The 27,909-nt window shown below is 42.9% G+C and overlaps 1 protein-coding gene across 1 annotated transcript; it reads left to right on the top strand.

The window, feature by feature from the left end:
• LOC136641924 (cytosolic phospholipase A2 delta-like) lies at positions 1-27,778 on the top strand. Its single transcript, XM_066618077.1, has 19 exons — positions 1-196; positions 5,185-5,321; positions 5,540-5,671; positions 7,132-7,172; positions 10,213-10,255; positions 11,302-11,365; positions 12,275-12,411; positions 14,328-14,441; positions 17,310-17,347; positions 17,601-17,736; positions 18,443-18,579; positions 19,471-19,687; positions 21,104-21,221; positions 22,015-22,149; positions 23,008-23,115; positions 23,963-24,154; positions 24,865-25,031; positions 25,935-26,121; positions 27,570-27,778. Exons 1-19 carry the CDS (start codon positions 1-3, stop codon positions 27,776-27,778), a joined length of 2,508 nt encoding a protein of 835 aa, XP_066474174.1.
• Positions 27,779-27,909: the final 131 nt, after the last annotated feature.

Below are 27,909 nucleotides of genomic sequence, written 5' to 3'. Positions count from 1 at the left end.
ATGTGCCCTGTGGCCTGTGCCCTGTGGCCTTCTTTTCCGTGGACAGGGATGCTGGGAGATGCAGTGAGCGCTGTGCCACCACAGAGACAAGGAGCTGGGCTTGGACAAGTCCAGGGACCTTCCCTGACTTCCAACTTCGGGATCCTGCCTAGCACTTTGCATGACTTGATGGATATTGGATTTGAAAGGAACTTCTGTACTCTAGTGAGGTGTTTTCCAATAAGAAGTGACTTTAAGCAAGAGAGAGAGAGTCTAAATCTGACCTTATTTATTTTATTTATTTACAATATGTATATATCCCACCTTTCCTCAGTTTATATGAGGAAAAGTGGGATAGAAATATTCTAAATAAATAAAAGAAGGTCAACCTTGAACGTCTCTCTAGAGATGTTCAAGCCGGCTAACAACACGGTTAAAATTTCAATAAAATACAATTCATACTGGGGATGAAGGAGTTAAAGAATACTTTGATCTTCCTCCGCTTGAAAAAAAGTGCCCCCTCCCAACCTGGGCAACCTCAAAATCAAGGCATGATTATTAAGACTCTACTGAACAATAAACTTATGCTATAATTTCCATTCTCATTGACCTGGAGGGCTTAACCTGCTTTTTCTTGTAAAATGTAGCCTAATTTAGCACAGAATTAAAAATTGGCCTGAGGGCAATTGTGCAGTAAATGTTAATGGGATACTTTACTAGAATCTTCCTGAAAACAATCCCCTTTCCTGCTTTTAAGACATGGGGGTATGTTTCTGTTTTCAATAATGTTATATTTGGCAAACAATACATTCTATCAAATCTCTTCTGCACAGTAAGATGATACTACACATTAACTTAATAGATTGTGCTGTAATGTGGATCTCATTCTCTCAAACAACAAAAGCGCCCGCTCTGTGCTGTAGTGACAACTGCAGACAGATAAGGGTGTTGCTGCAGCAGACTTCGGGGTGAAGGTATGCAGCTGACTTCTTGACAAACCTCTCCAAGGGGCCAAAAAATCCCTCCAAATGGGCTAGAACAGAAATGTACTTGGGTGTTGCCTTTGTGCTGCTTTGTAAACCTGGCAGCATGAGGACAAAAATGCAGGTGCATGCCCTTGTTCTGTGCTTTGACAGTCAGAGTGGTCCTGCCAGAAACAGAAGTTCCTTGGCTCTAGTCCTGACTTGGAGAAAGAACAGAGAAATCTGTGGCTGGTGCTCAGCTTCAGACACCTCGAAAGACAAGGGATTGGCTCCTTGCTTTGCACTGCTGTTAACATTCTGGATGCAGGCGAGAGAGGTTTCCCTCTATCATCTTCTGTCATTTGTGCCCAGGTCTTGCATAGGACTGAATAGGTTCCCTGCCCTGTTTCAGCCTGGGGTGCAAGAGATGGGAGGTTCCCCTGCCCTGGCTGAAAGGGGGGAAACCTGCCTTGCTTGTACCCAGTTCAATGAAAAATGTTCTTGCAGGTTCCCTTGTTAATTGCCAAGAGCAAGCAACTGAATTGCTTCTAAACTGCTTAGATAACATGACCTTGGAAGATTCCTTGTCAGAGCAGGCTCTGAACTGCTCGTTACATTTAAGATCAAAAAGACATTTTCTCCCAGATCAAGCAGGTGGCTCTTAGCCATATTAGAGTGATCGCTCTACTGTTCTTCTTAGGGGAACCACTAAAAAAATTTTGTCCTTTTTTTTTTTTTTAAGTTGACCTCTTATTCAAATCACCAAGCAGAAAAATGGACATCCTTATATGAGCTATGTTTTTGCTACAAAATACTTATATTGGCAAGAGTCTCTGAATTGGGCCATTTATAGAATGACGCATCTTGGTCCTGTCTCTCTGTTTGAGGAACACTGTATCCAAATAACGCGAGCTCCAGTCAGGCTTTGGAAGTCATGGATCATCAACAAGTGGATAGGGGAATGCTGCAGGCCTTCCGCAGATTGACCAGGGTGCCCCTGCTCCCAACCTCCAAGTGTAGATCTGAATAGAGTCGCCCTTATGCCCTTTTCAGTCCATTGGATTCATGTGTAGAGTGACATTTTGCAGTCCTGCTCCTGAATGCCTGAATAGGGCTATGGTCCAGTCTATTAGAAATATTAAGCACAAAGGAACTTGTTTCAGTAGTTAGGGTTGGACTGACCCTCAGGTATGTTCCAGTCTTTTCACTGCATGATTCTGAGATAATTTACTCTGTCTTCTTTTGTTCTATTCCCTTCTACTCCCTGGTGTTATGTGTATTTGAATTCAGCTCTGTGACTACCTGTTAATGTTGTCCTGCCTTTACTTAGCAGATTCAAGCCTTTCCCACCTCCCTACTCATGGTGAAGATCTTGCAAGCTAGAAATGTTACTATGGGAGACGTATGTGAGTACTGAATTTCTTATGCAATGCTTAGTAACGCCTTCCTTAAACTTACAACTACTGATGAGAGAAAAACAAAACTATGAAAGACTTTAAAATGATGGGGCTTCTGAGTCTGACTATACAGTACATGCTTGCTTATTAAAGTTCTTATGGTGAAGTTCCAAATGCAATGAGATACTTTGCAGGTTGTATACTGAGACATGATCTTGGGACTGGAACAGTGATTGTGAATGGCCATTTGCTGTTAATTCATTGTGAGATAAATGTGATCCAGTTCTTGATCCACAACACTTAAAATGTAGCAAAGAACCATTTTTACTTACACACACTCACACGCACAAAACTGGTGTGTGCAGTTGCATCAAACAAAGCAGTAAAGGGGTGGACAAAAGCAGACCTTACTCTTGCCATATTCCTTTTGTGAGTGTCACCAGTTTGAATTTTCAAGTGAGGGTTTTTAAAAGTTTGTTTTCAATTCAGTGCTTTTACAAAAACATTTTGTAAAAAAAAAAAAAGAACAGAAAAGCAATTTTCATGTTTCAGCCACTGTCCCCCTGCTAAAGTTGTCAGCAGCAGGATATGATTCACTTGGGACCCAAAAGAATACTACAGTGATGAGGGGTTAGGCCATTTGTTCGTCTGAGCAAAGTGAAGTCCCAGGCTGGTGGGCATTAGCAGTGGCTAGCAGTTTGCTGCCTGGGGAGAGCCTTTTCCTTGGCTATTTGATGGTGGAATTTGGGGCTGCTCAGCTGCTGGGACAGGCAGTTTGCTGCTTGCTGTTAACTGCCCCGGGGCTATTTGCTTCCTTTGATTTTTGTTTTTTACTTAACTGCCTTGGTGCCCACTTCATCCTATTGGTTGGTATCATGCCAAAGAGGGTACAAAAGTCAGCAGGGGCCAGGAACACAATCAAACACCACCCCCCCAGAACATACGAGAGCCCCACTGGATCAGACCTCGTAAGAACAGCCCCACTGGATCAGGCCTTAGGCCCATCTAGTCCAGCTTCCTGTATCTCACAGAGGCCCACCAAATGCCCCAGGGAGCACACCAGATAACAAGAGACCTCATCCTGGTGCCCTCCCTTGCATTGGCATTCTGACATAACCCATTTCTAAAATCAGGAGGTTGCACATATACATCATGGCTTGTAACCCTTAATGGATTTTTCCTCCAGAAACTTGTCCAATTCCCTTTTAAAGGCATCCAGGCCAGATGCTGTCAGCACATCATGTGGCAAGGAGTTCTACAGACCAACCACATGCTGAATAAAGAAATATTTTCTTTCGTCTGTCCTAACTCTCCCAACACTCAATTTTAGTGGATGTCCCCTGGTTCTGGTGTTATGTGAGAGTGTAAAGAGCATCTCTCTATCCACTTTATCCTTCCCATGCATAATTTTGTATGTCTCAATCATGTCCCCCCTCAGGTGTCTCTTTTCTAGGCTGAAGAGGCCCAAACACTGTAGCCTTTCCTCATAAGGAAGGTGCCCCAGCCCAGAAATCATCTTAGTTGCCCTCTTTTGCATCTTTTCCATTTCCACTATATCCTTTTTGAGATGTGGCGACCAGAACTGGACACAATACTCCAGGTGTGGCCTTACCATCGATTTGTACAACGGCATTATAATATTAGCCGTTTTGTTCTCAATACCCTTCCTAATGATCCCAAGCATAGAATTGGCCTTCTTCACTGCCACACATTGTGTCAACATTTTCATCGACTTGTCCACCACCACCACCCCAAGATCTCTCTCCTGATCTGTCACACAGCTCAGAACCCATCAGCCTATATGTGAAGTTTTGATTTTTTGCTCCAATGTGCATGACTTTACACTTACTTACATTGAAATGCATCTGCCATTTTGCTGCCCATTCTGCCAGTTTGGAGAGATCTTTCTGGAGCTCCTCACAATCACTTCTGCTCTTCACTCAGAAAAGTTTGGTATTGTCTGCAAACTTAGCCACTTCACTGCTCAACCCTGTCTCCAGGTCATTTATGAAGAGACTGAAGAGCACCGGTCCCAGGACAGATCCTTGGGGCACACCGCTTTTCACCATTCTCCCTCAGCAAGGCTTGTTCGTCTATGTGTTTTGAGATTCTATCTTTGATGAGGCATTCCACCATCTTACCCGGTACAGATGTTAGGCTGACCGGCCTATAGTTTCCCGGGTCCTCCCTCTTTCCCTTTTTAAAGATCGACGTGACATTTGCTATCCTCCAATCCTCTGGCACCATGGCCATGCACATGCAGCTATACCTCTCTTTATCTGAATAAGAGGACAAACCAATGCCTAGTTGTTTATTTCACTACTATCACCATTACATCCAGTGATTTCACTACTATCGCCATTACATCCAGTGATAGACAGGAATTATAATTTATGAGTAACAATAACACAAAAACATTACTAAGGATTCTGTATAGTTTGGTATGGGAGGGGGTTCATGAGGGTGACACCACGAATCCTCACACTGGGTGACAGGGTGTCACCCAGTGGTGACTCTAGTGATGCCTCTGCCTAAATCCTTCTGTCACTATGTGTGTGAGAGGACACTTTTTTTCCTCCACCCAAAGGTTTCCCTAAGCACAATGTTTTACTTTTCCCTAAAGCAGCAATCTTTCACTTATATAGTAGAAAATAAGATGAACACTCTTGGGATATGGACCAAATTGGTTTCTGGTCCATAGATCCAAGCACCAGATCCATCTAATGCGTTTAACAGGTTCAGGTGTAGTGGAATAGGATGAAAAAGATGGTCTTAAAAGTTTTTTCCAATGTTGCGATTTAGTTCTGGTTTAGATTCACATTAAGCTGGTTTTCTCTCTGATGCAGTGAGTGGACCTGATTGTTATATAACACTGTGGCTGCCAACAGCCTCAAAGGAGGAAGTCAGAACCCAAACTGCCTTAAACTCCAATACACCTGTGTGGAACGAAACCTTCTATTTTGTGATCCAGAATCAAGTTAAGGTAAGGAATTGGCACATTTAGTTTTCTGTCAGAGGACCTTCATTCAATGATTTCTGAAATAGATGGAAACGGGCAGGAGAAATGAATGCATCACCGAGTTTTTATTACCAGAACCTTCTTCCATCCAAATCAATAGTAGGTTCTGTTAGAATGAATCTGTAGTTCTAAATTAGGACAAACACACACACTTGCTTTTCACAAATCTATTAATTTTTCAGAACGTTTTGGAGTTGAGGGTTTACAATGAAGATCCACTCACCAAAGATGACCTTCTCCTCACCATTCTCTTTGATGTAGCTGAAGTCAGACCTGGAGAGAGAGCCCATGTTACTTTCATCCTTAATTCAGAGGTACAGTACCTTATTCCATCTCGTATCTTTGCTTTACTTTCATTAGGGGAAGAACGTGTGTGTACTTCAGAAAGGATGTTTTTGCTGTGCTGTTATGGAATGAAAAAAAATCAATCACATTTCATGAAGAGCCCCTAAATAGAACCATTCTTAGGGTGATTTGGTTGGACTGAATCGGGCCCCATGGCAGCTCCCCTCCTTGTTGGATGGCAAGCAGAGTTCCCTCAGCTGCAGCTGCCATCTCTCTCTTTGGCTGACATTCCAGCATGGAAGGAGAGCACGGCAAGCAAAACTTTACTGCCGGGTGGCCCTCCCACTTGCCCCTGGGTCCAGTTGGCCTGAAATCAGGCACCCGAAAGCAGTTGGCAGTGATGTCATCATGTGACTGTCACCTGCTTCTGGGTGTCTTGCTTTGCACGGGGCACAATCAGCCCCAGGCTTGCTACTGTTGCTCATCCTGGTGAGTAGCCACTGGGCAGGAGGTCTGGTCTAGAGGGAAGAGCCTCCATTTGCCTGAAGATAACAGCTGAAGGTTGCCAGTTCGAGGCCACTGGCACTGTAAACGGCGAGACCTCGAAGCAGCTGACAAACCGAGCTGAGTTTTTCCATCTGCTCTTTGGCCGCCCTTCAAGTGAGATATGAAGGATTGTCAGCTTGCGTGGGAGGAAACTGGAGGCCAGAATGTGATACCAGATCATAAAAGGATCCATCTGAAATGTTGTAGTTCTTGAAAGACAGAACCTTCTTCAATTGTAAAAATCCCTATAGGGATTTAGTATAGCCTGCCTGTGTAAACCGCCTTGAAATAAAGTCCGAGGAGAAATCTGACGACCATGAAAGGCGGTATATAAATACCTGTATTATTATTATTATTATTATTATTATTATTATTATTATTATTATTATTATTATTATTATTATTATTAGGGGGCCCCACAAAAATGCTTTGCATGGGGCCCTGCAGTCCCCAAGGATGACCATGCCCCTAATGGGAGTTTAATAGGTTTTTTTGAAAAACTTTCTGTAAAACTCTTATTCAGGCTGTATATTAAGCAAAATAGCAAAAAAGGGAAGCAGACAAAAAGTTGAACATGATCCATTATGTCTCGCTTTTCCTTCCCCATCTGACAGCCCAAGCCTATGCATGTCTACTCAGAAGTAAGTCCCATTAGAGTCAATGGGGCTTATTCCCAGGAAAGTGTGGATAGGATTGAGCTGTCAACTGCTGTAGTTTTGCTTAAAAAGAAAAGTCTTGGAAGATTTGAATGCTTGCTTACTACTTTGTGATATTTTTGCTGGTCCTGTTCTGTGGATTTAGGCTTCCCCCCTCCTTCCAGGTACACAGGTATTTATAATTTTTTTTTAAATGTCTAATTTTAGTACAGTAGTTATTAGTGGTCTCTCTCTGCTTTGCTGTTTAACATGCTTTGTGCTCATCTCAATTACCTTTTTCATCCTAGGAAAAGAAAGAACTGGATGTAGAGTTCATAGTGAAGGAAAAGTAAGTAGTTATATGTAGTACTGTCAATGTACATGACACTTTACATAGAGTCAAAAAGATGAGTCTCTGCCTCAAGAGCTTTACAGCTTACAGAAGGGCAACAACCTATAGGGCAGGCAGGGGAAGCCTGTGTGCTCCTTTCAGTTTCTCAGACCTCAATTTGGTTACACTAGAAAACGGGGACAAAGGCATGGTGCTAAAATAGTAATATTGGGAAGTATGATGAACTGTAAACAGCACCTGCAAATTATTTAATTGTAAACAGCAATTATAAATATTGTAATTTAAATATAAACCAATTATAAGTAGGTAAACTGCAAAGTAATTTATTCACAGGAAGACTTTCAGCCCAATCCAATGCATGTGTACTTAGAAGTAAGATCCATTATAATCAATGGGGATTACTCTCAGGTAAATGTGGGTCAGATTGCAGCCTTTTCAGTTTTGCAGTGAATTGCTTTTCATCTACAGCTCTTTGTTTGCTGTAAGCACACTCTTCTCATACATTTCATTAAAGCCCTTCTTTCTATAAGGCTGCAATCCTATACACACTTTCCTGAGAGTAAGTTCCATTAAACACCATGGGATTTACTGGTGATTGTGCTGTAGGCCTCTGTTCCATTTAGGCCCAAATCCTAACCAACTTTCCAGCACTGGCATAGCTGTGCTAATGGGATGTGTGTTGCATTCTGCAGTTGGTGGCACTCACGGAGACCTCCTCAAAGTAAGGGAATGTTGGTTCCCTTACCTAGGAGCTGCATTGCCCTTATGTTGGTTCTGGAAAGTGGGTTAGGATTACCCCCTTAGGGAACATCCTGTATGATTGAGAACAGATCAGTCATGTCCCCAGTGCTGGTAAGTCGGTGTGGAGAGCAGAATGGAGTGGGGAGGCGGTAGAGGAACAGGGAGGAGATGGAAGGGGGCAGAATGAGGCAATATTAGAAGCAGTGGCATGGCCAATATGCTATCTCCCTTCCAGGCCTTGATCTGCTTGCCCTGGTCCTGTTGGACTTGTGCCAGTAATTTTGCTGTCGTGGCTCTGACTAGACCCATTCTGGTGACAAGGGCTTTCCTCCAGGAAATCTTTGGGACTGCCTCACCTTTCAGGATGTAGCGTGTGTTCTGGTAGTGCGGCTAAATTGGTGGGGGAGAGAAAGGATAGGATTGGGGCTGCTTCATGCATACAAGACCTGTTTCTATAATCCTAGTTTGCCTAGTATTTTTCTTATTTTTCAAAATTTGTAATATGATTTTGTTACAGCTTCATGTGGTATACATAGGCTGTATATTCAAACTGTTGTGCAAATACATCTACATAGCAGCAAAGAACAAGGAAAGGAAGATCAGCATATATTCTTAAATTAGCTTTATAATTTTTAGTGTTAGTATTCCATTTCCTCCTAAGTTATCTTATTGCTTTTATGGGGCAGTGATAATTTTTGGAACTTTTACAAACAAACGTGTGTTGAGTGATTATTAAAAAATAACATCTTAGGTTTTGGAAATGGTATTAAACATAGTGATTGGCTACTATAATAACAATGGTACATGTCTGGAGCTTATTATGCTGGTCCAAGTTTTATTGCAACTTTTAAAAGAATATTATTATTACCCAAAGACTTTCCAATAAGCCAGCTAGTGACTCTTTAATGCGTGCCTAAAATAACACTGTTTTCATCCAGCAGAGGGCAATGATGGCTATAGAACAGTACACTTCTATAGAACTGTAGACCAGTGGTTCTCACACATTTAGCACCGGAACCCACTTTTTAGAATGAGAATCTGTCAGAACCTGCCAGAAGTGATGTCATGACTGGAGGTGACATTATCAAGCAGGAAAATTTTTAGCAATTCTAATCTACAGTCCTACCCACACTTACCCAGGAGTAAGTCCCATTTAGTATCATTATTAAAAGAATATACATAGTAGCTTGTTAAAAGTACAGGTCTGTCACATTTCCCCAAATGCAGTCACATACCATGGTAGCATCAAGTCTAATATATTAAAAATAAAATATTGAAATGAATGGGGACACACCTGAAATTGGCTTGTGACCCACCTAGTGGGTCCTGACCCACAATGGTTGGCAACCTTCAGTCTCAAAAGACTATGGTATAAACCTACAGCACCCGGTATTCCTAGGCGGTCTCTCATCCAAGTACTAACCAGTCCTGACCCTGCTTAGCTTCCGAGATCAGATGAGATTGGGCACGTGCAGGGTAACAGTTGCTGACCCACAGTTTGGGAAACATTGCTATAGATGGTACATTTTTAGAGCAACTGGTGCAAGATACAATTTTGAAAAAGAACTTCTAAATCTCATTGACTTCAATAAGAGAATTAAACACATTCTTTACTCTTTCCCATTAAAATTGAAAGGGACTTGAAAGTGCTTGTCTTTGGTTGGGTCATGCTTATTGTTTGCACTATTCATTTTGACGAAGGAGGTGGAATTCGCTTCTGTTGCTGCATATGGCTACCCCCCCTTCCTGCCAAATAACCGCCCAATCCTGTGCTGCCTTACTACCGGTGCTGCAGCCCCAGTGCCTGCAGTGGGTGTTGCAAATGTTTGCTTCACCTGATGAGTAAGCAGGGCCAGCAGGGATGCTTGCGCTGCCCCATTGATGCTGCTGCAGGAGCCCCGGCTGTCGGTGGTTAGGAGGTAATGGGTGGCAAGAAGAGCGTGGCAGGAGAGCGTGGAGAGCAGGAGAGCGTGGGAGAGGTGTTCTGGGACAGAGGGAAGGTGGACTGGGGGGAGGAACAGCTTGGGAGGGGATTGGAACTGGTGGATGCTTCTTCTGCCAATTCCTATACCCCTTCCTGGGCTCAGAAGCACGACACGGGGCTTGTCAAGACTGCACTTGATAAACAGCCTGCTTGTATTCCACACAGGATACAGCATCAGGCATTTAGTGTCCACCATTCCTGTGTGGGTAGGATTGGGCTCAAATTCCTATATTTGTAAGCCACTTGGTTCCTAAGATCAATGTATTTATTCAACCATTTGCAAAATGTTCCATTTCTTCCCACTTCTTTTAGTTTGGATCATCTTGAAAACCTCATCACAAATGGCATCCTAGTGGTAATGTTTCTGATTTTGTGCTTTCTTTCCTTGCTTTAAAACTAAGATGCAGTATAGCCATTTATTAATTAGACATTGTATATCCCAGTTTTTCATTGCCATGTTCAACATTTAGCAATATAATACTGTCACATCAAAATGGCAAAACTTCTTAAAATCACTGTAAAAGACAGGAATTAGAAACACAGCTTAGAATTGGCAGAGACAACAAAATTATAAAGACCAAAAGTCAATGAAAAAACAATTTTCATCTGGCAATGGAAGGCTAACACAGAGGGAGTAAGGCATGTCTTCCCAGGTGAAGCCATTTCAAGTCATGATGCAGCTATAAAAAAGACCCTCTCTTGCAACTAAATGTACCACCAATGTTGGTGATTCACACAACAGGGCCTCCAATGAAGACCTTAGTAGAGAGGCAGGCTCCTTTTAGAGTGTGGTCCTTCAGGTTTGGGTAATTGCTAATTTTTTCACAGAATGCTGCCCTTTACCGAGGTGGGGGCACCCCACTCTCACATGAGGCAAACTGGGGGATGGTACCCCATTGAGTGTTTGAGTTCACGGGGGTGAGTGGGTTTGGGCTTGTTGCATTTGCTTAAACCATTTCTACCCAACTTTGCATGTACACACCAGGGATCAAATGTGTACACCTGTGGGCTGGGCAGAAATGGGTTAAGGGGAAAATTACTATATTGTACTGTCTCCTTCACAGTATGTGCACACACTAAAGGAGGGGGAGTGTTGGGGAGATAGTAGGGTAGAAGGTATGTGATTGATTATTGTAGTCAGTAAAGGTGGCCCAGTATTATTCCAGGTGATCTTGTCTTGTGTTGTTTGTAGGGGTGGGTGCTGGGACAGTTAGAACTAGGTGTAGATTCTGTTTCTGAGCATGATTTAAGTAGATTTGAGCAGAAACCAAAGGCAATGGTGTGGGAAGGTTTTGAACCACAAATGTCAAAGAATACTTTTTAGAGACAGTTCATATTGAATGGGTGACACTTTCAGAAACTTGAATTTTCATAATTTGTGTAACTGCTCATTTCTCACAGTCTCGAGCCATTTCCTGTTTAAATGTTTCTGTGGCCAAAAGGGAAGGCATGAAGTATTTAAAAGGTAAGACCATGTACAGATTATTTTCATTTCATTTTGAAGAACAGGATCAAAATGTATGTTAAATGCTTAAGTGATCTTCAATATAGATGTGCTGATTCTTAAATTAGAAAAACAACCTCTGCTAGTTTATCATAAATCTCTAGTTGCCAAGCCAGTGTTTGATTATAGAGAGCCATTCACTGATTACACTCTACCTAGATAGATCGGTGTACCCTGGAACAATAAATGTTGCCTGTGTATATTTACTGACCTATTTTATCCCATGCAGCAACAATCTGTATACAGAATACAAAATATAATCATTCATACAGAAATGGCTACTTGGGTGCAGATGTTTCTGTACTAGGATACCAAGTAATGTTTGAGCAACCCTTAGGATGTGCGTACACCACAGTGGGACTGTGCTCCCCTTTTGCATGTGCTATACAGTACTCTCTGTGCTCAGTGTGCACAGTGCATGAAGTACTCTTTAACCTGCCTATGTAGGCAAAGGAAGCCAAAGTCACTTAGATGTGGAAGCAAACAATTTTTTGCACACAACTGTGTTCTGTGCATAATTTCAAAGGAGCCAGTAGAGGTAGCAAAAAAAGTCCCACAGTCCACCCAAAGGGGCACTGGGATTGTTAACAGTTCAGCTGGATCCTGCTTCTTTATCTTGCCCGTAGTAAAGTCTAGTACTGTTTGAAATTTTGGGCATTACTTAAATTGCAAGTAAGTGCTAAAAATGAAATGCTTATGTATTAACATTAAGCTGCTGTTTGCCACTATCCCTGTATGAGTATTAATACTTTGGTTGTTTGCTTCTAATTATAAGCTGGCAAACAATGATTACATGCCAGCTGGTTTTGTTGTGACTGACCCTAAATCCAAAGGGGATGTGATATGATCTTTTTGGGCTTCCCTTTGTAGAGGAAGGTGACCTTGAATTGAGAATGAATGGATCATATGAAGGCTCATGGCAAACTACATTAGTATCTGGACTGGTAGAGTCCTTTTCCTTCCACTACCCAACACACTGGGAACCAGAATTAAATGCTCTTCTGCAGGTAATATTATTGTTGTTGGAATTAAGGCATCTTGCTTAGCAATAATACTTAAAGCAGGAGTCCTAATATGTATTCAAAGTGGCACAAGCCATTGCACCAGCTGGGCACTACGGTTCTTCTCCATCTCTCCATTGGTTTTAAAAGGCCTATTGGCAGCAGTGAAAAACAGCATGGATCTCCTTCTAGTCTGCTGGTTTTAAATGTCTCAGGTGGTCTCGCAGGTAGCACCTTGCTTGGGGAGGTGCACCGTCATTGGGGGGGAGGATATTCTGACGCATGTTGCATCTCCCATCATTAGCACCAGCACAAAAGGTCATTCATCTGTTGCTGCCAACTCCGGATTCACATGATTTCCCCACTGCTTCATGCTGGTCTGTTCTATACCTTCAAAAAAATGACAAAGTGACCGAACAAAGCATTTTTGAGCTGTTCAATGTAATTGCAGATAACTTAGTGGGGTCAACACCCCAAGGTCAGAAGAGAGCAAGCTATTAGTCTTGGGGGGTCAGAGAAAAATGGTGTAGTTTAAGGCAAGGAAAAGGTCAACTTCCTAAGACAGCGTGCATAAGCAGAGTGATCAGAGAAAACGGTATCGTCTGAGGTGGGCAAGGGGTCTAGTTCCAGAGAAAGAAGGATGCAGAGAGAGAGAGAGTGGCTCAATCTCGCATGGTCTTCTAAGGAAGAGGCAAAGTTGCTCAGACTGAACAGCGCCACCAAAGCCAAGGTTTTACTGGGTTACATGGAACGGCACCGGTTCCTTTGGATCAACCAGCTGAATTGCTGAGTCATCTGGTAGGGCTTGTCATGCTGCCTAGACGCCACCTCTGGATAAAACAGTTCAGCCCCTGGTTGCACCAACAGGCGTGCTCAGATAAGGCAGTGGAGCCGCACTCCTGGAAGTCCTGGCTTGAGGCTGCTCACATGCAGGCTCTTGTCTCCACTCCAGCAATCCAATTTGAGAAAAAAAAAGGGAAGGTAAAGTTGGTGGTTCCATCCTATTTTGGAGTTGGGTAACATGACTGAATGCACACTTTCACTCCAAATGTTTGTCCATCTCATGTAATTACCCTGCCAATGATACTCCAGGTGTGAAAATTGCAAACAGCCACAGTTTCTGTAAACTCCTGCCTCTGTCTTAGGTTGGGATATCACACCTCTAATACCAACAATTACAAAACACATGTTATATTAAGATAAATCTTCTGCGTTATAGTTTTGTTTTGTTTCAGTTGGCCTTTCCTTGATGGTTTACCGCTGTCCGTTGTTTGATTTCTTGCACCTCTCCAAATGACATTTGCCACCCATTCCCATCTAACTCCCTGCACAATGATGCAACAGTGCCAGCACAGCTTCTCTCCATCCCATGGCAGAGTTCTGGTTGCTGGAGGTCTCCTGGGGGCAAAAGGACATTTGTCTCCTTGGCCTGGGTAAGCCCCAGCAGGCGATATGGGTCAACTCAGACCTGTGCCAACTCAAGCACAGGCGCAAGTCCACATTGACCCATGAAATTGGATCATACTCGAGGATGGGGTCAGGATTCCATGTGCGCCGCTAATTCTGCTACCTTCCCAGTCTTGATCCACACTCCTCCCCTCCCTGTTCTGCCCTCTCTCTCCGTGTTGCACCTCCTGAATGGGCTTACCTGCTGCTGGAGTGTGCTTTATGGTTGCTTTGCAGCATCTGGTGTCAGCACAACATGCATTCCACCAGTGGGGCAGCCCATTAGGATTGGGCTCTCAGACTATTTTGCTGTTTTAATTTGTATTAATTTTCTTTTAATTTTGGCACAATTTTTATAATACTTTATCTCTTCTGTAAGCTGCCTTGAACGTCTCCCTTATTGGACAAGAGTGCACAGGATAAAATTATTTCAACAATAATTTATGGCTTGTGTTAAAATATAATTTTCTTTTCAGCATTGCTCAGAAGATGGGAAGCAAGACAAATGGAATTCCTCAGCAACTTTGACAATGCCTCTGAAGTTACTTTCTGAAGGGCAGGAGATGACAGTAAATCTTCCTATGTCTGGAGTAAGTTCTTTACTCTCTGAACAGAGTCCTGAATGTCCCAGTCATATACAGTAGAGCTGATCTTGAAACAACATTGCTCAGAGTATCTCAGTAGGCATTATGTTTGAAAGTGGCAGCTGAGACATGATTAAGGGCCCAATCCTATCCAACTTCCCAGCACCGGGGCAGCCGCAATGCAGCCCAAAGGTAAGAGAACAAATGTTCCCATACCTTGAGGAGGCCTCCAAGACTGCCTCCCCAACTCAAGAAGCAGTGCCTATCCCATAGGCACAGCAGCAACGGCACTGGAAAATTAGATAGGATTGGGCCCTAATTCTCCTGAAGGATGTTGTATGAAGATAGCTGCCCCAAATTGTTGTTGTTGTTAAGGGTTGAAGAAATCCACTGGGAGAACCTTGAAATTATTGATCAAAATATGTTTGCTAACCTTCTGTGGAAACCAGGTGATCTAAACAGGTGTCCAAGCTCACGTTAAGCACACACCCAGCAATCCTAATTTGCTATTAGGATGTCTTATTAAAAACCTTGATGACAATAGTTATACCATCTTTTCCTGTTGTGCTAGAACAGGGGTGGGCAAACCCTGGCCCAGGTGCCATTTGCAGCTTTTGGGGTCCCCCACTCCAGCCCCCAGGGAGCCCCCAGTCTCCAATGAGCCTGTGGCCCGTCAGAGACTGTTAGAGCCTGCGCTGGCCCGCGACTGCCAGTTGCAACCTCCAGACGTGAGCTGCTGGCTGAGTTAGAGCAAGGCCTTTTATAGTTTCCATGTGTTTTCTGCTTTTCCCTGGCCAGTATTTTAACAGGCCCTTCCATTGCCTCTGAACAACTTATGTCTCCATGTGTTTCTGGCTTGGTCTGGTTTGGTCTGTATGTTTTCACTGTGCAACAGGTGTGTGGCAAACAGTTCATAACTCTAATGTAGTTTTACATGCCTATATTATAGCTCTCATGTGTATTATAAATATGCTCAGTAAACTTCACTCGTTCATATAAGTCCCATATCTAATATATTCTTTTATGTAAATTTATTCAAATTTGAAATGCAAATTAATTCTTTGTTTTGCTGGCCCCCGGAACAGTGTCAGAGAGATGATGTGGCCCTCCAGCCAAAATGTTTGCCCACCCCTGCTCTAGAATAACAATACATACTTAGAAAGCATTCTTAGAAATGAGCCCTCTGTTAGCCCCTTTCATACATTTGTTTTGTGCACGATGAATGCACAAGCTGACAGCATCATAGCAGCAGACTTGCCCCAACCTGTGTGCATTTATCAGATTTGACTGCTGACAAAGAGCTTGCTGTAGGGAACAGTTCTATGGGCAGAAGTCTTTTCAGACCTTGCAGTAAATTGACATAGATTGGGAGAAAAACATGCTGCTGCAATGCTACTTCCTCATATATGTTCATTTCTATGCGCAACAAACTTTTGAATGAAATAATTTGGACGCAGAGATACAACCGCAGAATATTGGTGGCGCGCATCTCGCGCACCGCTGCACTTAGTCTCACCCCTGTATGGGACCCAGGCATGGAGCTGCCCCTAGCTGATTGGCTGGGAGAGCTGGGAGGAGCCAGGCCATGAGGCACTGCTGAGCAGCTGCTCAGTTTGGCGCTGGCAGCATTTCCCCTCCCATCCACCTTCTGTAGTCTGAGATTAGCTGCTTGCCCAGCAGGGGGCCGGGTAGGAATTTTTTGCCATCATCTGATATTGGCCAGCAGGCTGGTGTTTTTTTCGCCTACCCCAGACTGGAGAATTGGGCTGTGGTGCTAAATAGGTTAAAGGGGTAATTGATCACTTTAGGCAGGTGTTGTGCAGGCCGGGGTAGGTAAGTAAATCTCAGTGTCCATCATGGGGTGGCCAACTCACATGAAAAGCTGGACCCACTCATGCTTACTTGCCTGGCCAGATGAACTAGGGCTGGCTGACTCTCTGACTGGGCATGCAACGTGCATGGTAGGCTCCCATATGGCTGGCGTACCTGGCTGCCCTGGCCCTTTGTGGGTGACGATGAGAGATGTGGCTGGTGGGCAACCTGCCACATTCTGGAGCCTGATGGTTTGCCTGTATCGCTGTGGGGGAGGTAGACAGCACCGTTTCCCCTGATTAGAGCCTAAGAACTTAAGAACAGCCCCATTGGATCAGGCCATAGGCCCATCTATTCCAGCTTCCTGTATCTCACAGCGGCCCACCAATGCCCCAGGGAGCACACCAGATAACAAGAGACCTGCATCCTGGTGCCCTCCCTTGCATCTGGCATTCTGACATAGCCCATTTCTAAAATCAGGAGGTCACACTTACACATCATGGTTTGTAACCCGTAATTGATTTTTCCTCCAGAAACTTGTCCAATCCCCTTTTAAAGGCATCCAGGCCAGATGCCGTCACCACATCCTGTGGCAAGGAGTTCCACAGACCAACCACACGTGGAACTCCTTGCCGCAGGATGTGGTGACGGCATCTGGCCTGGATGCCTTTAAAAGGGGTTTGGACAAGTTTCTGGAGGAAAAATCCATTATTGATTACAAGCCATGATCTTAGATTGCTATTGACCCTCTGCAGTTAAAAAAATTGTAAGTAGTTAATAAAGTGGCCCATTATACCATTAGAATCATGCCTGTGGAGGCATCATTGGAGGGGGGAGTAAAAGGAACTTGGTAGAATGGGTTCATGTGGTTGTTGCTTTTTTTTTTTTCACCAAGTGGAGTGCATTTGTAAAAGTAAAGAACCAGAAGAAAAACTCCAAGGATTTTTCATTCATTTTCTTTCAAGTTGGATATGAGCATGCAAACTTACCTTAAGACAGTTGAATTCTGTAGATTGCAAATGCAACCTTAAGTACTAATTTATTAAAATTCCTCCTTTTCAGGATACTAACCTGGAACTGAATTTACACACAAATACCTGGTAAAGTATTGCATTTCTGCAAATAAAAGTTCTTTAATAGAGAAGTTGACCATGCCATTAGTTTTTGGAGAGCCAGATTCTTCTGTTTTTGGACTAAGCTGGCACGATTGCCTTCTGTCTGCACTGGATAATAGTTTCTCAATCAAATTTAAAGGAACATGTTACCACTAAATGTGCAATACTGATCCTGTATCCCTGGGCTAATATCTTGTTGTTTTCCAATATGCTGACTCTTTCCTCTTATATGTTGCAGCTCAGAACACCTTGATATGCGTTTGGGAGCTGATCTCTGTGGGGAGGAGAAGGCTTTCCTACACAAACGACAGCAATTGGTCGCTGCGGCTCTGAAAAGTGCCCTTCAGCTAGAAGAGGATCTCTTAGATCATGAGGTAGAGTGTGAGATCTGGAGAAGACACATATTTCAAAAGAAAAATAAGTCTGTCTGTAAAAGAAAATTCATCATTTTCCAGCTGTGCTGGAAATCTGCGTGCGCAAATCTATTGAGCTGTAACAGCAATACATTGAATGTACGTATGGGAGTTATTGGGAGTAAGAAAATGATATAACAGAATCCATTCAGGGGTGCTCTGATGCTGTGTCCCCTTCAGGGAAGAAAGGTGGGATAGGTAGAATCATTTCTGTATTGTTCAGTTATTTCCTCCTAGTTCTGCTCTCTTTTCACGTGCCATATGACATGGTGATGAGGCCAGGGACTGCAAACCTAGAGCCCTTTCCCCTGTTATGCTAGCTTTCTATGTGCAGGGATATTTTGTGGGAAGGAATCTTCGAACATATTTATCTATTAAAATATTTACCCTGCCTTCTGACCCCTCAAGAGGCCTATATAGATTGGGTATTGGTTAACCTTAAAGGTTATAATGGACAGAGAGGAGGAAGTGGCATAGAAGCCAAGCCAATTAGGCTTCTGGATGTCAGGATATGTCCTCTGATGCCTGGATACAGTAAGGAAAATATTCAGTAGTTCAGAAGTGACTGAACTGAATGGGATGTATGGTGTGCTCCTCTTATAGGGAATGGTTATGCAAATTATGTCTGTGATAAGTGTTAATCCCTATGTTTGTATATTTCAAACAGGTTCCAGTAGTGGCTATCATGACACCTGGTGGTGGATGTAGAGCAATGACATCTCTTTACGGGCAGCTCTCAGGACTTAAGAAGCTTGATCTTTTGGATTGCATAACATACATCAGTAGTACCGCTGGCTCAACTTGGTGAGACTTTCAACTTGGAAAGGGAAGTCGGAAATCTGAGTGGAAAAAAAAGATAGTTATAAGAAGTATATACTGTGTGAATATTATTGTCACACAATCTTCACTCCCTGAACAAAGCTTCATTGAGAGAGTGAAAAATGTTCACCATCAATACATTTAAGATATCCTCTAATATGCCATTCCATAATATATTTCCAACAGAGCTAGTTCAATCATTACACAAAAATAGGAGAAGCAGAAATTAGTAGTTGTACGTCTGCTCTCTCCATTTCTGGTCTAACATGTGACATTGATATTCCATTATCATCTGGGGCTCACGATGACAGATCCTCTGTCACAGATGGTGAGATTTGCATAGGAATGGAAAGCAGCATGACTGACAGCCCAATCTTGACTAGCGCTGGCACAGGGGGGCTACAGGGTGTCCACTGTATCTAGCACTCATCAGGAGCAGGCTGGCGGTCTCCTCAGGGTAAGGATATCTTTCAAATAACATTATACTAAGTTACACCCCAGCTTGCCGTATGGGGCTACTCAGATGTGTGCCTGTAAAATAACAGGTGTAAGTCTCAGCAAGCCCGTGTAAAGATGGCAGGCTTGAGATGGGGGTTAGGATACAGTGGAGGCTTGCTTCATGGATCTTGCCCCCTCTTCCGGGCCTGATCTGCCCCCTGCCCTCCCCTGCCTCGAAACACCCCCTACCTCTGTTTACGCTGCTGCTACCCCCAGCATATTTCTTACTTTCATCTCATCTGTTTTAATGATTCTGTGCAACTTTTCCTACAGTTCTTAACAACATGCATATGGATCCTTTGCAATGAAGTAAGAGTATTTGTGTGTGAGTGTAGTGTCTTTATTCCCCTAAGTGTTTTCTTACAACCTTTTATTTAGGGCCATGTCAAATTTGTATGAAGACTCAAATTGGTCCAAAAAAGAACTAGAGAGGCCAATCTGTGAGGCCAAAAAGCACATGACGAAGAACAAGACCAACACTTTTTCTCTAGAGCATCTGATTGATTATCAAAGGAGCCAAAGGGCTAAGGAGAGGATCTCCACTTCTTTCAATGATCCGTGGACAGGGTCTCTTGAGAATATCTTGCTTGATAAGGTATGTGACTACTGGAACTTTTTTAGCTGGTTATACAATAATGGAGAGCAGCTTCACAAGTACAGTACGCTTTTGGACTACCTTTTTCCTAGTACAGGTTGAGCATCCCGAATCTGAAATATTCCAAAATCTGAAGCGGGTGGCCAAGATAGTGACCCCTTTGCTTTCTGATAGTTCTATGGATGAACAAACTTTGTTTCATGCACAAATTTATTTCAAATATTGTATAAAATTACCTTCAGTCTATGTGTATAAGGTGTATCATAAATTATCTTTGTGTTTACGCTTGGGCCCCATTCCCGAGACATCTCATTATGTAAATGCAAATATTCCAAAACCCCCCAAAAACTGAAACACTTCTAGTCTCGAGCATTTCGAATAAGGGATATTCAACCTGTATATTTCAGTATGTGTTAATAAAAATAGGTATGATTAATCCCTTCACATTTGTACTTGTCAAGTGACAGTCAATTAACAAAAAGTTCAAAAATACATGTGTGAAGCTTTCTTAAAATTTCAAAGTTGCTCTCATCTCACAATCTGTGTTCTGTTCTGCATTATAATGCCTGGAGATGTCTACAAAATATAAGCTTCTGAATTGCCATGGCATTTCTCATGAACTATCATTATGTTACCAAATCATGAATTAATTGGGGAAATATGCTGTAATCCTATAATTCTTACTTGAGAGTAAGTTCCATTGGATTTAAGAGGTCTTGAGTTGGCACACAAGATTTTGCCAGACGATGACGAAATTTAGTTCAAATTCATTCATCACCTAGCAATGAAAAGAGAATTGTGTTGCTCTCTAAGGCCTTTGTTTCCTCTTGTTTCTTCAAATTACTAACAGCCCTATCCTATCCTGTGCTGAAACAGGCAGGCCAGCTGTCCTGTGCTGTATCCAGCGCAGGGTTGGGGTTGACTGTGGCGCAACCCAGGGCAAGGGGAATCAGTTCCTCTTACTGAGGGTAACATGGCAGCAGCCCAAATAGGCTACTTGAAGAGTACCTAAAGAGGTGACCCAGATCCAAGCAGCCCAGCTCTAGGTATGGCCACCTGGGAGGGATTTAAAATCTGGCCTAAGTTTTGGATCCTGGCTCCACCCCTGTCCTGGGCCTGGTTCACCCCTGGGCCCCCTGGCCGGCCACCCTCCCCTCCGCCCCAGAATGCCTCCAGACCACCGTTCACCTGCCCTCCCCAGACCTCTGCGCTGGGCGAGGCAGGCCAGTGCAAACTTACTGGGTACTGAATTCTGCCTCTGGAGGCTGGCACACATCAGTGCACCGGCCTGTCTCCTCCTGCAGTGGTGCAAAAGTGCTTTATGGCACTTTTGCGACTCCTCTGGGCCAGTGCAAGGGACTTGCTTTGAGCCAATTGGGCCTTAGGATTGCACCTTAAATTTTTCTTTCTGTTTAGGTGCATGATTTCAAACTCTCTGATCAGCAGAAGGCTGTGAGTCAAGGGCAGAATCCCTTACCCCTTTATTTAGCCCTTAATGTGAAAGAGAACCATGCTTCTACTTTGGATTTTAAAGGTAAGTCTTATAAAAGTGTAATTTCAGTAGAGGATGCAAATGATAGTTATTTTTCTCAGCCCTTTCTCTGGAAGTTAATTTTTCTGTGTCCAGTGATACTGAATACGTAAATCTGCAGGAAATTAAACCCAAGAAAACCCAAGATACAGTAAGGAAAATATTATGTAGTTTGGAAGTGACTGAAGTGGAAGGTCTGTGCAGACATTCCTTTTAGTGCCATGAAAAGTCCATGAGAAGAGAGAGGGTTGAGAGCTTGCCTCTTTGGTTGTGGGAACTCCAGAAGTGTTTTGTTGTTGTTGTTGTTGTCGTTGTTGTTTTTGTTTTTTAAAAACGTTGAACTATATGTGCAGTTCTTTTACACAAGTATAGTAGTTCTATGGATAATGATCTTGGTCTTGTGCCCAGGTTCCGGGGAAACTTCTATCTCAACCCCACCTTGCTATGCATAAAGTGGGATTAACAGTGTTCTTACTTGTGGTTTATTGTGAAAGTAAATGAGATATGGAAATAAGTACCTCTTCCAGAACCCATAACACTATATTGATTCAAATCCTTACTCAATTAGGGTGTGACTATTTCTCAGCCTAGCCTACATCACAGGGTTATTGTGGTAATAAAATGGGACTAAACCATGTCCCATTACTCCAAAGTCCTTGGAGAAATATTAGAGGTAAACTTATGATGCAAAAAAACTGTATATTTTCATGTATGGTCTTAGAGGTAGGATGATTATGTTGACATGCTCGTTTCCACAATTAGATAACAAGTACGTTTGTTGCTACTCTGTTCACAGAATGGTGTGAATTTTCCCCTTATGAAGTTGGTTTTCTGAAATATGGTGCATTCATTCGTATAGAAGATTTTGGAAGTGAATTCTTCATGGGACGGCTAATGAAGAAGAACCCAGAGTCCAGTCTCTGTTGTTTAGGTCATCATCTTAAGAATATGCCACTTTACAGGAATTTGTCTCAAAAACCAAGTTACATTCTGGGTTCATTGGGAACAGTACTAAGATGCTCCATTATAATGTGTGCCAATGGTCAGGCTTTTAAGGAAATTCTTAAATCCTTAAGTCAGGAAAGCAATTGCAGTTGATCAGCAATTTTTTCTCCCCTCTCATAATAAACAGGCTACCAATATGGAGAACAGGTAGCACCTCCGTATCCACAGGGTATCTGTTCTCAGACCCCTAGTGGATACGGAAAACTGCAGAGAATGAAATCCATGGGTTTGGCTCCTTTAAGTCTTTAAGCCACCTCCTTTAAGCCCTCCGGAGATGGCTGGAGCTATGTCACCTGAAACCTGCAGAGGCTGTGCACGTCCACCCTTGGCCTCTGTGGGCTTTCAGAATGGCCATTTCAGCCAAAAAAAGAAACTTCCGGTTTCCTGAGGTTTTCCGGTTGCCTCATGAGGGCTCAGGTTGGGCTAAGTCTGGCTCAACGCAAGTCTGAAGGACCCGCGTTGAACCATATCTACAGATCTGGAGGCCCACCCCCTTTATTCTCCATTTTTGAATTTTTGGAAAAAGCATTTAATTTGTACTTTGCTATTTGAGCTTTTAGCTATTGCTTCATAAAAAGAAACATAATGATTTATGAATACATAGGTATAAATAAATGTCATATATGAACAATAGTGTGACCATGATCTAGTTCCGGAAGCCCTGTTACTTTCAAAGACAATGATAAGGTGGAGTCGCAGGTTTCAGTTTGTTCATGTTGTTAAGGGGAATGAGAAGAGTTGTATGATGAAACTAATGTTTCTCTAAATATGTTCAGCTCTGCAGCGTTATGGAGCAACATCCTTGCTGCAAATTTGCTTGATGTCCTGAATAAACTGAGCAGCACAGATGAGTCTTGGCAGAGACTCATTCAATGCAAAATAAGGAATGTTGGTAGGAGTTTTTTTTTTGCTTGAAATGTATGCAGACTATATAGAAAAGAATATGCAGTCTCATGAATAACTCCTACAGAGGTAGCCACTATATGTTCATATGAAAATAGCCGTGGCCAGCGTGTAATCCGAAAAATGGAAGAGATTAAAGGCAGCATAGTGATGTTCCCGCTGGGCATGTCTAGTAACATTACAAAAAGATATCAGTTGCATACCAGTTATTCATCTACAGGTAGATTTAATCCTTATCCAGACATCTGGAATCTGGACATTTTTGTCCAAGACAAAATGAGTGAGGACATCAGAACAGGAATGTCAAACTCATTTCATACAGTGGGCCGAATAGCATCTCATGATACCTGGTGAGGGCCGGAGGTGATGTCATTAGGCAGGAAGTGATGTCATTAAACAGGTCATAACCGAAATAAGCACTTTTTTCTCATTTAGGAACTCATTAGCTGCAAGTGACAGAAGAGAAAATATGCAAATCTTGATCATATTTCAAGATATGGGCAAGCCCAGTTATCATGTTGGCTGTCCTTTCAGCAATGCCACCTCTGCTGAGAGCTCAGGGGCCAGATAAAAAGATAAGATTGCACCTAAACGTTATGCTCTGTCGTGAGCATAAAAATGTGAAAATTCTTCCTAATATGTTGCTATTCACAAACAATATGTCTGCTTTTTAAAAGATCAACAGAGATGCACAGAGGAAGCCAACTGAATGGGAACTTTCTGAATACGGATTAGCATTTCCACTGTTACTTATTTAATAATATTACTCTAATATGGTTGTGGCACAATGTAACAACAGGGCCTGTCTTTTCTCCCTCCTTCTTTCTCTGTTACAGAGAGAAACCGTGTTCCACCTGAAAGCTCCACCAGCCCAGGGACCCCTTGGATGTGTCCTGATGAACGGTTCTTAAGCATTTCAAGGGATATTTTAACTAATGGTTCATTGCACCATCATGTTCCCAACTTCCTCAAAGGTTTCCAGTTGCATAAGGACTACTATCAAGAGAGTCAGTTCTCTATGCGGAAAGGTAATTCCAGCCTCTTGTTATAGTCCCAATTGGTACTCACTCATTGGCTTATCTAGCAGCCCGCTTTAGTAAGGCTAGAAAGCAATTCTTACAATTAAGAACATAAGAACAGCCCCACTGGATCAGGCCATAGGCCCATCTAGTCCAGCTTCCTGTATCTCACAGTGGCCCACCAAATACCCCAGGGAGCCCGCCAGATAACAAGAGACCTCATTCTGGTACCCTCCCTTGCATTGGCATTCTGACATAGCCCATTTCTAAAATCAGGAGGTTGCACATACACATCATGGCTTGCAACCCGTAATGGATTTTTCCTCCAGAAACTTGTCCAATTCCCTTTTAAAGGCATCCAGGCCAGATGCTGTCACCACACCCTGCGGCAAGGAGTTCCACAGACTGACCACACGCTGAGTAAAGAAATACTTTCTTTTGTCTGTCTTTACCCTCCCAAAACTCAATTTTCGTGGATATCCCCTGGTTCTGGTTTTACAATTCTTGAGTTTTAGTTACAAAAAGTCTCCCTTTCCAAATCCTCTGTGAAAGAAAGTTGTTCTTCTCTTTGTATATGTATTTGCTATTTCTTTGCCTGCTCTGAGAATTCTCTTGAAACTCCTTTGAAACCTGTTGGAAAAATCTGGATTAGAAAAATCTGATTGGAAAAATCAGATTAGACTACTGGATTATTCTTTACTACACAATCTGCTTTTCAGACTGCCAGCTGGACCGATCTCCTAACAGACTTACACCATCAGAAGATGATATCTGCTTGGTTGATGCTTCATATTTCATCAACACAAGTTGTCCTCCTCTCCTGAGAACTGAGAGGAAAGTGGATGTCATCTTTTCATTAGATTGCTCCCTAGATGCTCCTTTCCAGGTCAGTTTCACTATGTCTTGCTGCCAGCCATCTGCTTTCCTGGTTTCACAACACTTTTGTAGGGTAGCCAATGTCTCGATATGGGTTAACCTTTAAATCTACATCCATAATTTTGCAATGGAAGCAGGATAAAGCAGATATTCTTTTAGATCATTGCGATTGGATGCTGTGGAAAGAGTGATTTAGGAAAAGTTCCTAAGATTTTTCTAAGTTTTTAAGCAGGTTTATGGATCTGGTAATGAATGAATGGATTACACTGATTGTTCACTCAATATGAGAACTCAGGTTGAGTTACTGGTAGTGTCTGGCTATTTTAAGCTTTAGCATATGTATTTACATGGTCCTTTCCTCTCAAGTGTGTTTTCTGCCTCTGTCATCCATACCTTTGTATCAAAGTGGATGATTGTACTCGCAGACTGGGCTAGTGACAGGTCATTTTGGTTGAAGTTCCTATATCTGGCTGCCAAGGAATTACCAACTATGGACAGAATGTTGGTGGTCCGGAGTTGGTGGCCCAGGATGTTGGTGACCCAGAATTGGCTATTCCAGTTTGTTTTCTGGAAAAACTAGTGTACATAGTTCTTCTCCTTTTGTCTCACAACAGCCCTGTGAGGTAGGTGAGGTTGAAAGACAGGGTCTGGCCCAGGGTCACCCAGGAAATGAAAGAGAATGAGAAAATAACAATAGCAACAGACTGTTAGGGGGATAAATCTAATAATTCTAAGAATTAATACATACATAATATTGCATTTCTTTGTTCTATGAGTTTATTCATATTCTTATGAGTTTATGAGTTTATTCATATTCTTATAACTGTGGTTCCATAATTTAACATTTATTAATGCAAAAGGTAGCCTTTATTTTATTTAAGTTTTAAGGTTACTCTCTCTTTTTATGTTATAGTCTATTGAACAAACAGAAAAATATTGCTTGGAGCAGGGAATTCCTTTTCCCAGGATTTTCCTGAGCGAGGAAGACAAGAAGAATCCAAGAGAGTGTTACCTGTTCATAGATAATGAGAATCGAAAAGCTCCCATAGTGCTTCATTTCCCACTTGTGAATGATACGTTTCAAAAATTTAAGGAACCAGGTAAATTTTGCTTTTAGACCTATAATATTTTGGCGGTAACTCCACACACACTTCTTCCCTAAACACACTAGTCCTATAGTCACAATTGAATTTTCTTCTGAGTAAACATGTGTAGGGTTGGGCTGTTTCCAGAGGTGGACCTAGTGGGGGGCAAGAGGGGCAGATACCCTAGGCACCACCCCTCAGGCGGCAGTACTGCCAGCCTCACAACCCCCTGTCACCTGTTTAACTTTTTTGTTCAGCGAAAGAAGCCGGCAGCTCCGGAAGGAAACCCTCCTCCTGATGAAGGAGGGGCGTCCAGAATCACAGCCGAAGAGGCAGCAAGCTGCTGCCTGCCTGACCGCAATTCAGTACCAGACTGGCAGTGGGCCGCCCCCTCCTTTTTAAGAGGAGAGGAAAGGGGCGGCCTAGAGAGGCAGCCTGCTGGGAGTTGCAAATCCCAGTGCACTGCCTTTCTAGGCTGTCACCTCCTATGGAGAGGAAAGGGGTGGCTTAGAGAGGTGGTGCGCCAGGAGTCACTTGGAATGCCACTGGCTGTTTGTTTTGTGACATCCTAAGTAAGGGATAGAATAACTGTAGGGCAGGGATGAGCAAAGCATTTGGCACCATATGACTCTCAGAAATACCTTAGAAACCTGAGACATGGCTCCTGTGTGTATATCCATTGTATGCCCTTGATGGGATAAGCAAAAAAAAATTTTTTTTGGACACCATCAACATCAGTGTACTGATTTTGCATTCTTGAGATATTTCAGAGATTGTAGAGATTTCAGAGACTAAATAACAAACGGGCAACCCAGTCCTAACCAGAGCTTGTGCAGCAGGGCTGAGTGGCCATGCTGTATCCTATACTGGTTAGGAGCAGGCTGGAGGCCTCCTCAAAGTGACATTAGATCCCTTACCCCAGGTAAAGCCCCAGCCTGCCCAATGGGGATACTTGGATCTGTATCAGCTAAATCACTGGCACAATTTCAAGAAGCCCCATGTTGGGGGGGGGGGGGAATCTCGGGAGAGGGAATAGTATATGGCATCAGCCATTACGGTTGATCCCGCACCCCTTCCAGGACTTATCCATCCCCTCTTACCCTCCCCCACACCATTATTCCCCCTGCCACATGTAGCAGTACCTACCTGCTCTGTTGGTTATAGATCTGAATCTGGCACTGGCTGGATGGTGCAGGCTTTCCAGCCGGTGCAGCCTATTGCTTGCTTTACAGCATGCTTGCTGGGCCATCGCAGCATTGTACTCTGAGAAATGGAGATGCTTATCTATAAATATATGTTAATTTCAAAGTTTCAAAAATCTTGTCCAAAAATTTATAGCACAGTTGTTTGCTGAATCAGCCTTATATAGATCTCCAGCTTTTTGTGAGTCATGAATTAATCCTAATCATACTCCCAAATGAATCTCCTAGATGAACTAATTGAAGTGGTTTCTATTTTCTCAGAGGTGGAACGTGAGAAGACAGAGATGGAGGAAGGCAAAGTTCCCTTTGCTGGCTGTTGCTCACCTTACCACCTGATGAATTTTACCTACACTCAGGAAGACTTTGACAAACTCTTGAAGCTGACTGACTATAACATCCAGAATAACAGGGATATGATTCTTCGGGCTTTCTATGCAGCTACAGAAAGGAAAAAAGGTGGCAAGCAGTAGACTCAAGAAACAGCCACTTGACACTGTTTAGCCTCTTTCATTGCTCCCTCTTACTGTCATTAGGATCTCACTTGTTGCATGGCCTCCCTGTCCTGGGGTTAGGAAGGAGGGAGGGAGGGAGGGAAGTTTTT

Source organism: Tiliqua scincoides, chromosome 1 (genome assembly GCF_035046505.1).
Source record: "Tiliqua scincoides isolate rTilSci1 chromosome 1, rTilSci1.hap2, whole genome shotgun sequence".
Taxonomy (NCBI): domain Eukaryota; kingdom Metazoa; phylum Chordata; class Lepidosauria; order Squamata; family Scincidae; genus Tiliqua; species Tiliqua scincoides.
This window is presented reverse-complemented; position numbering and strand designations above follow the sequence as displayed.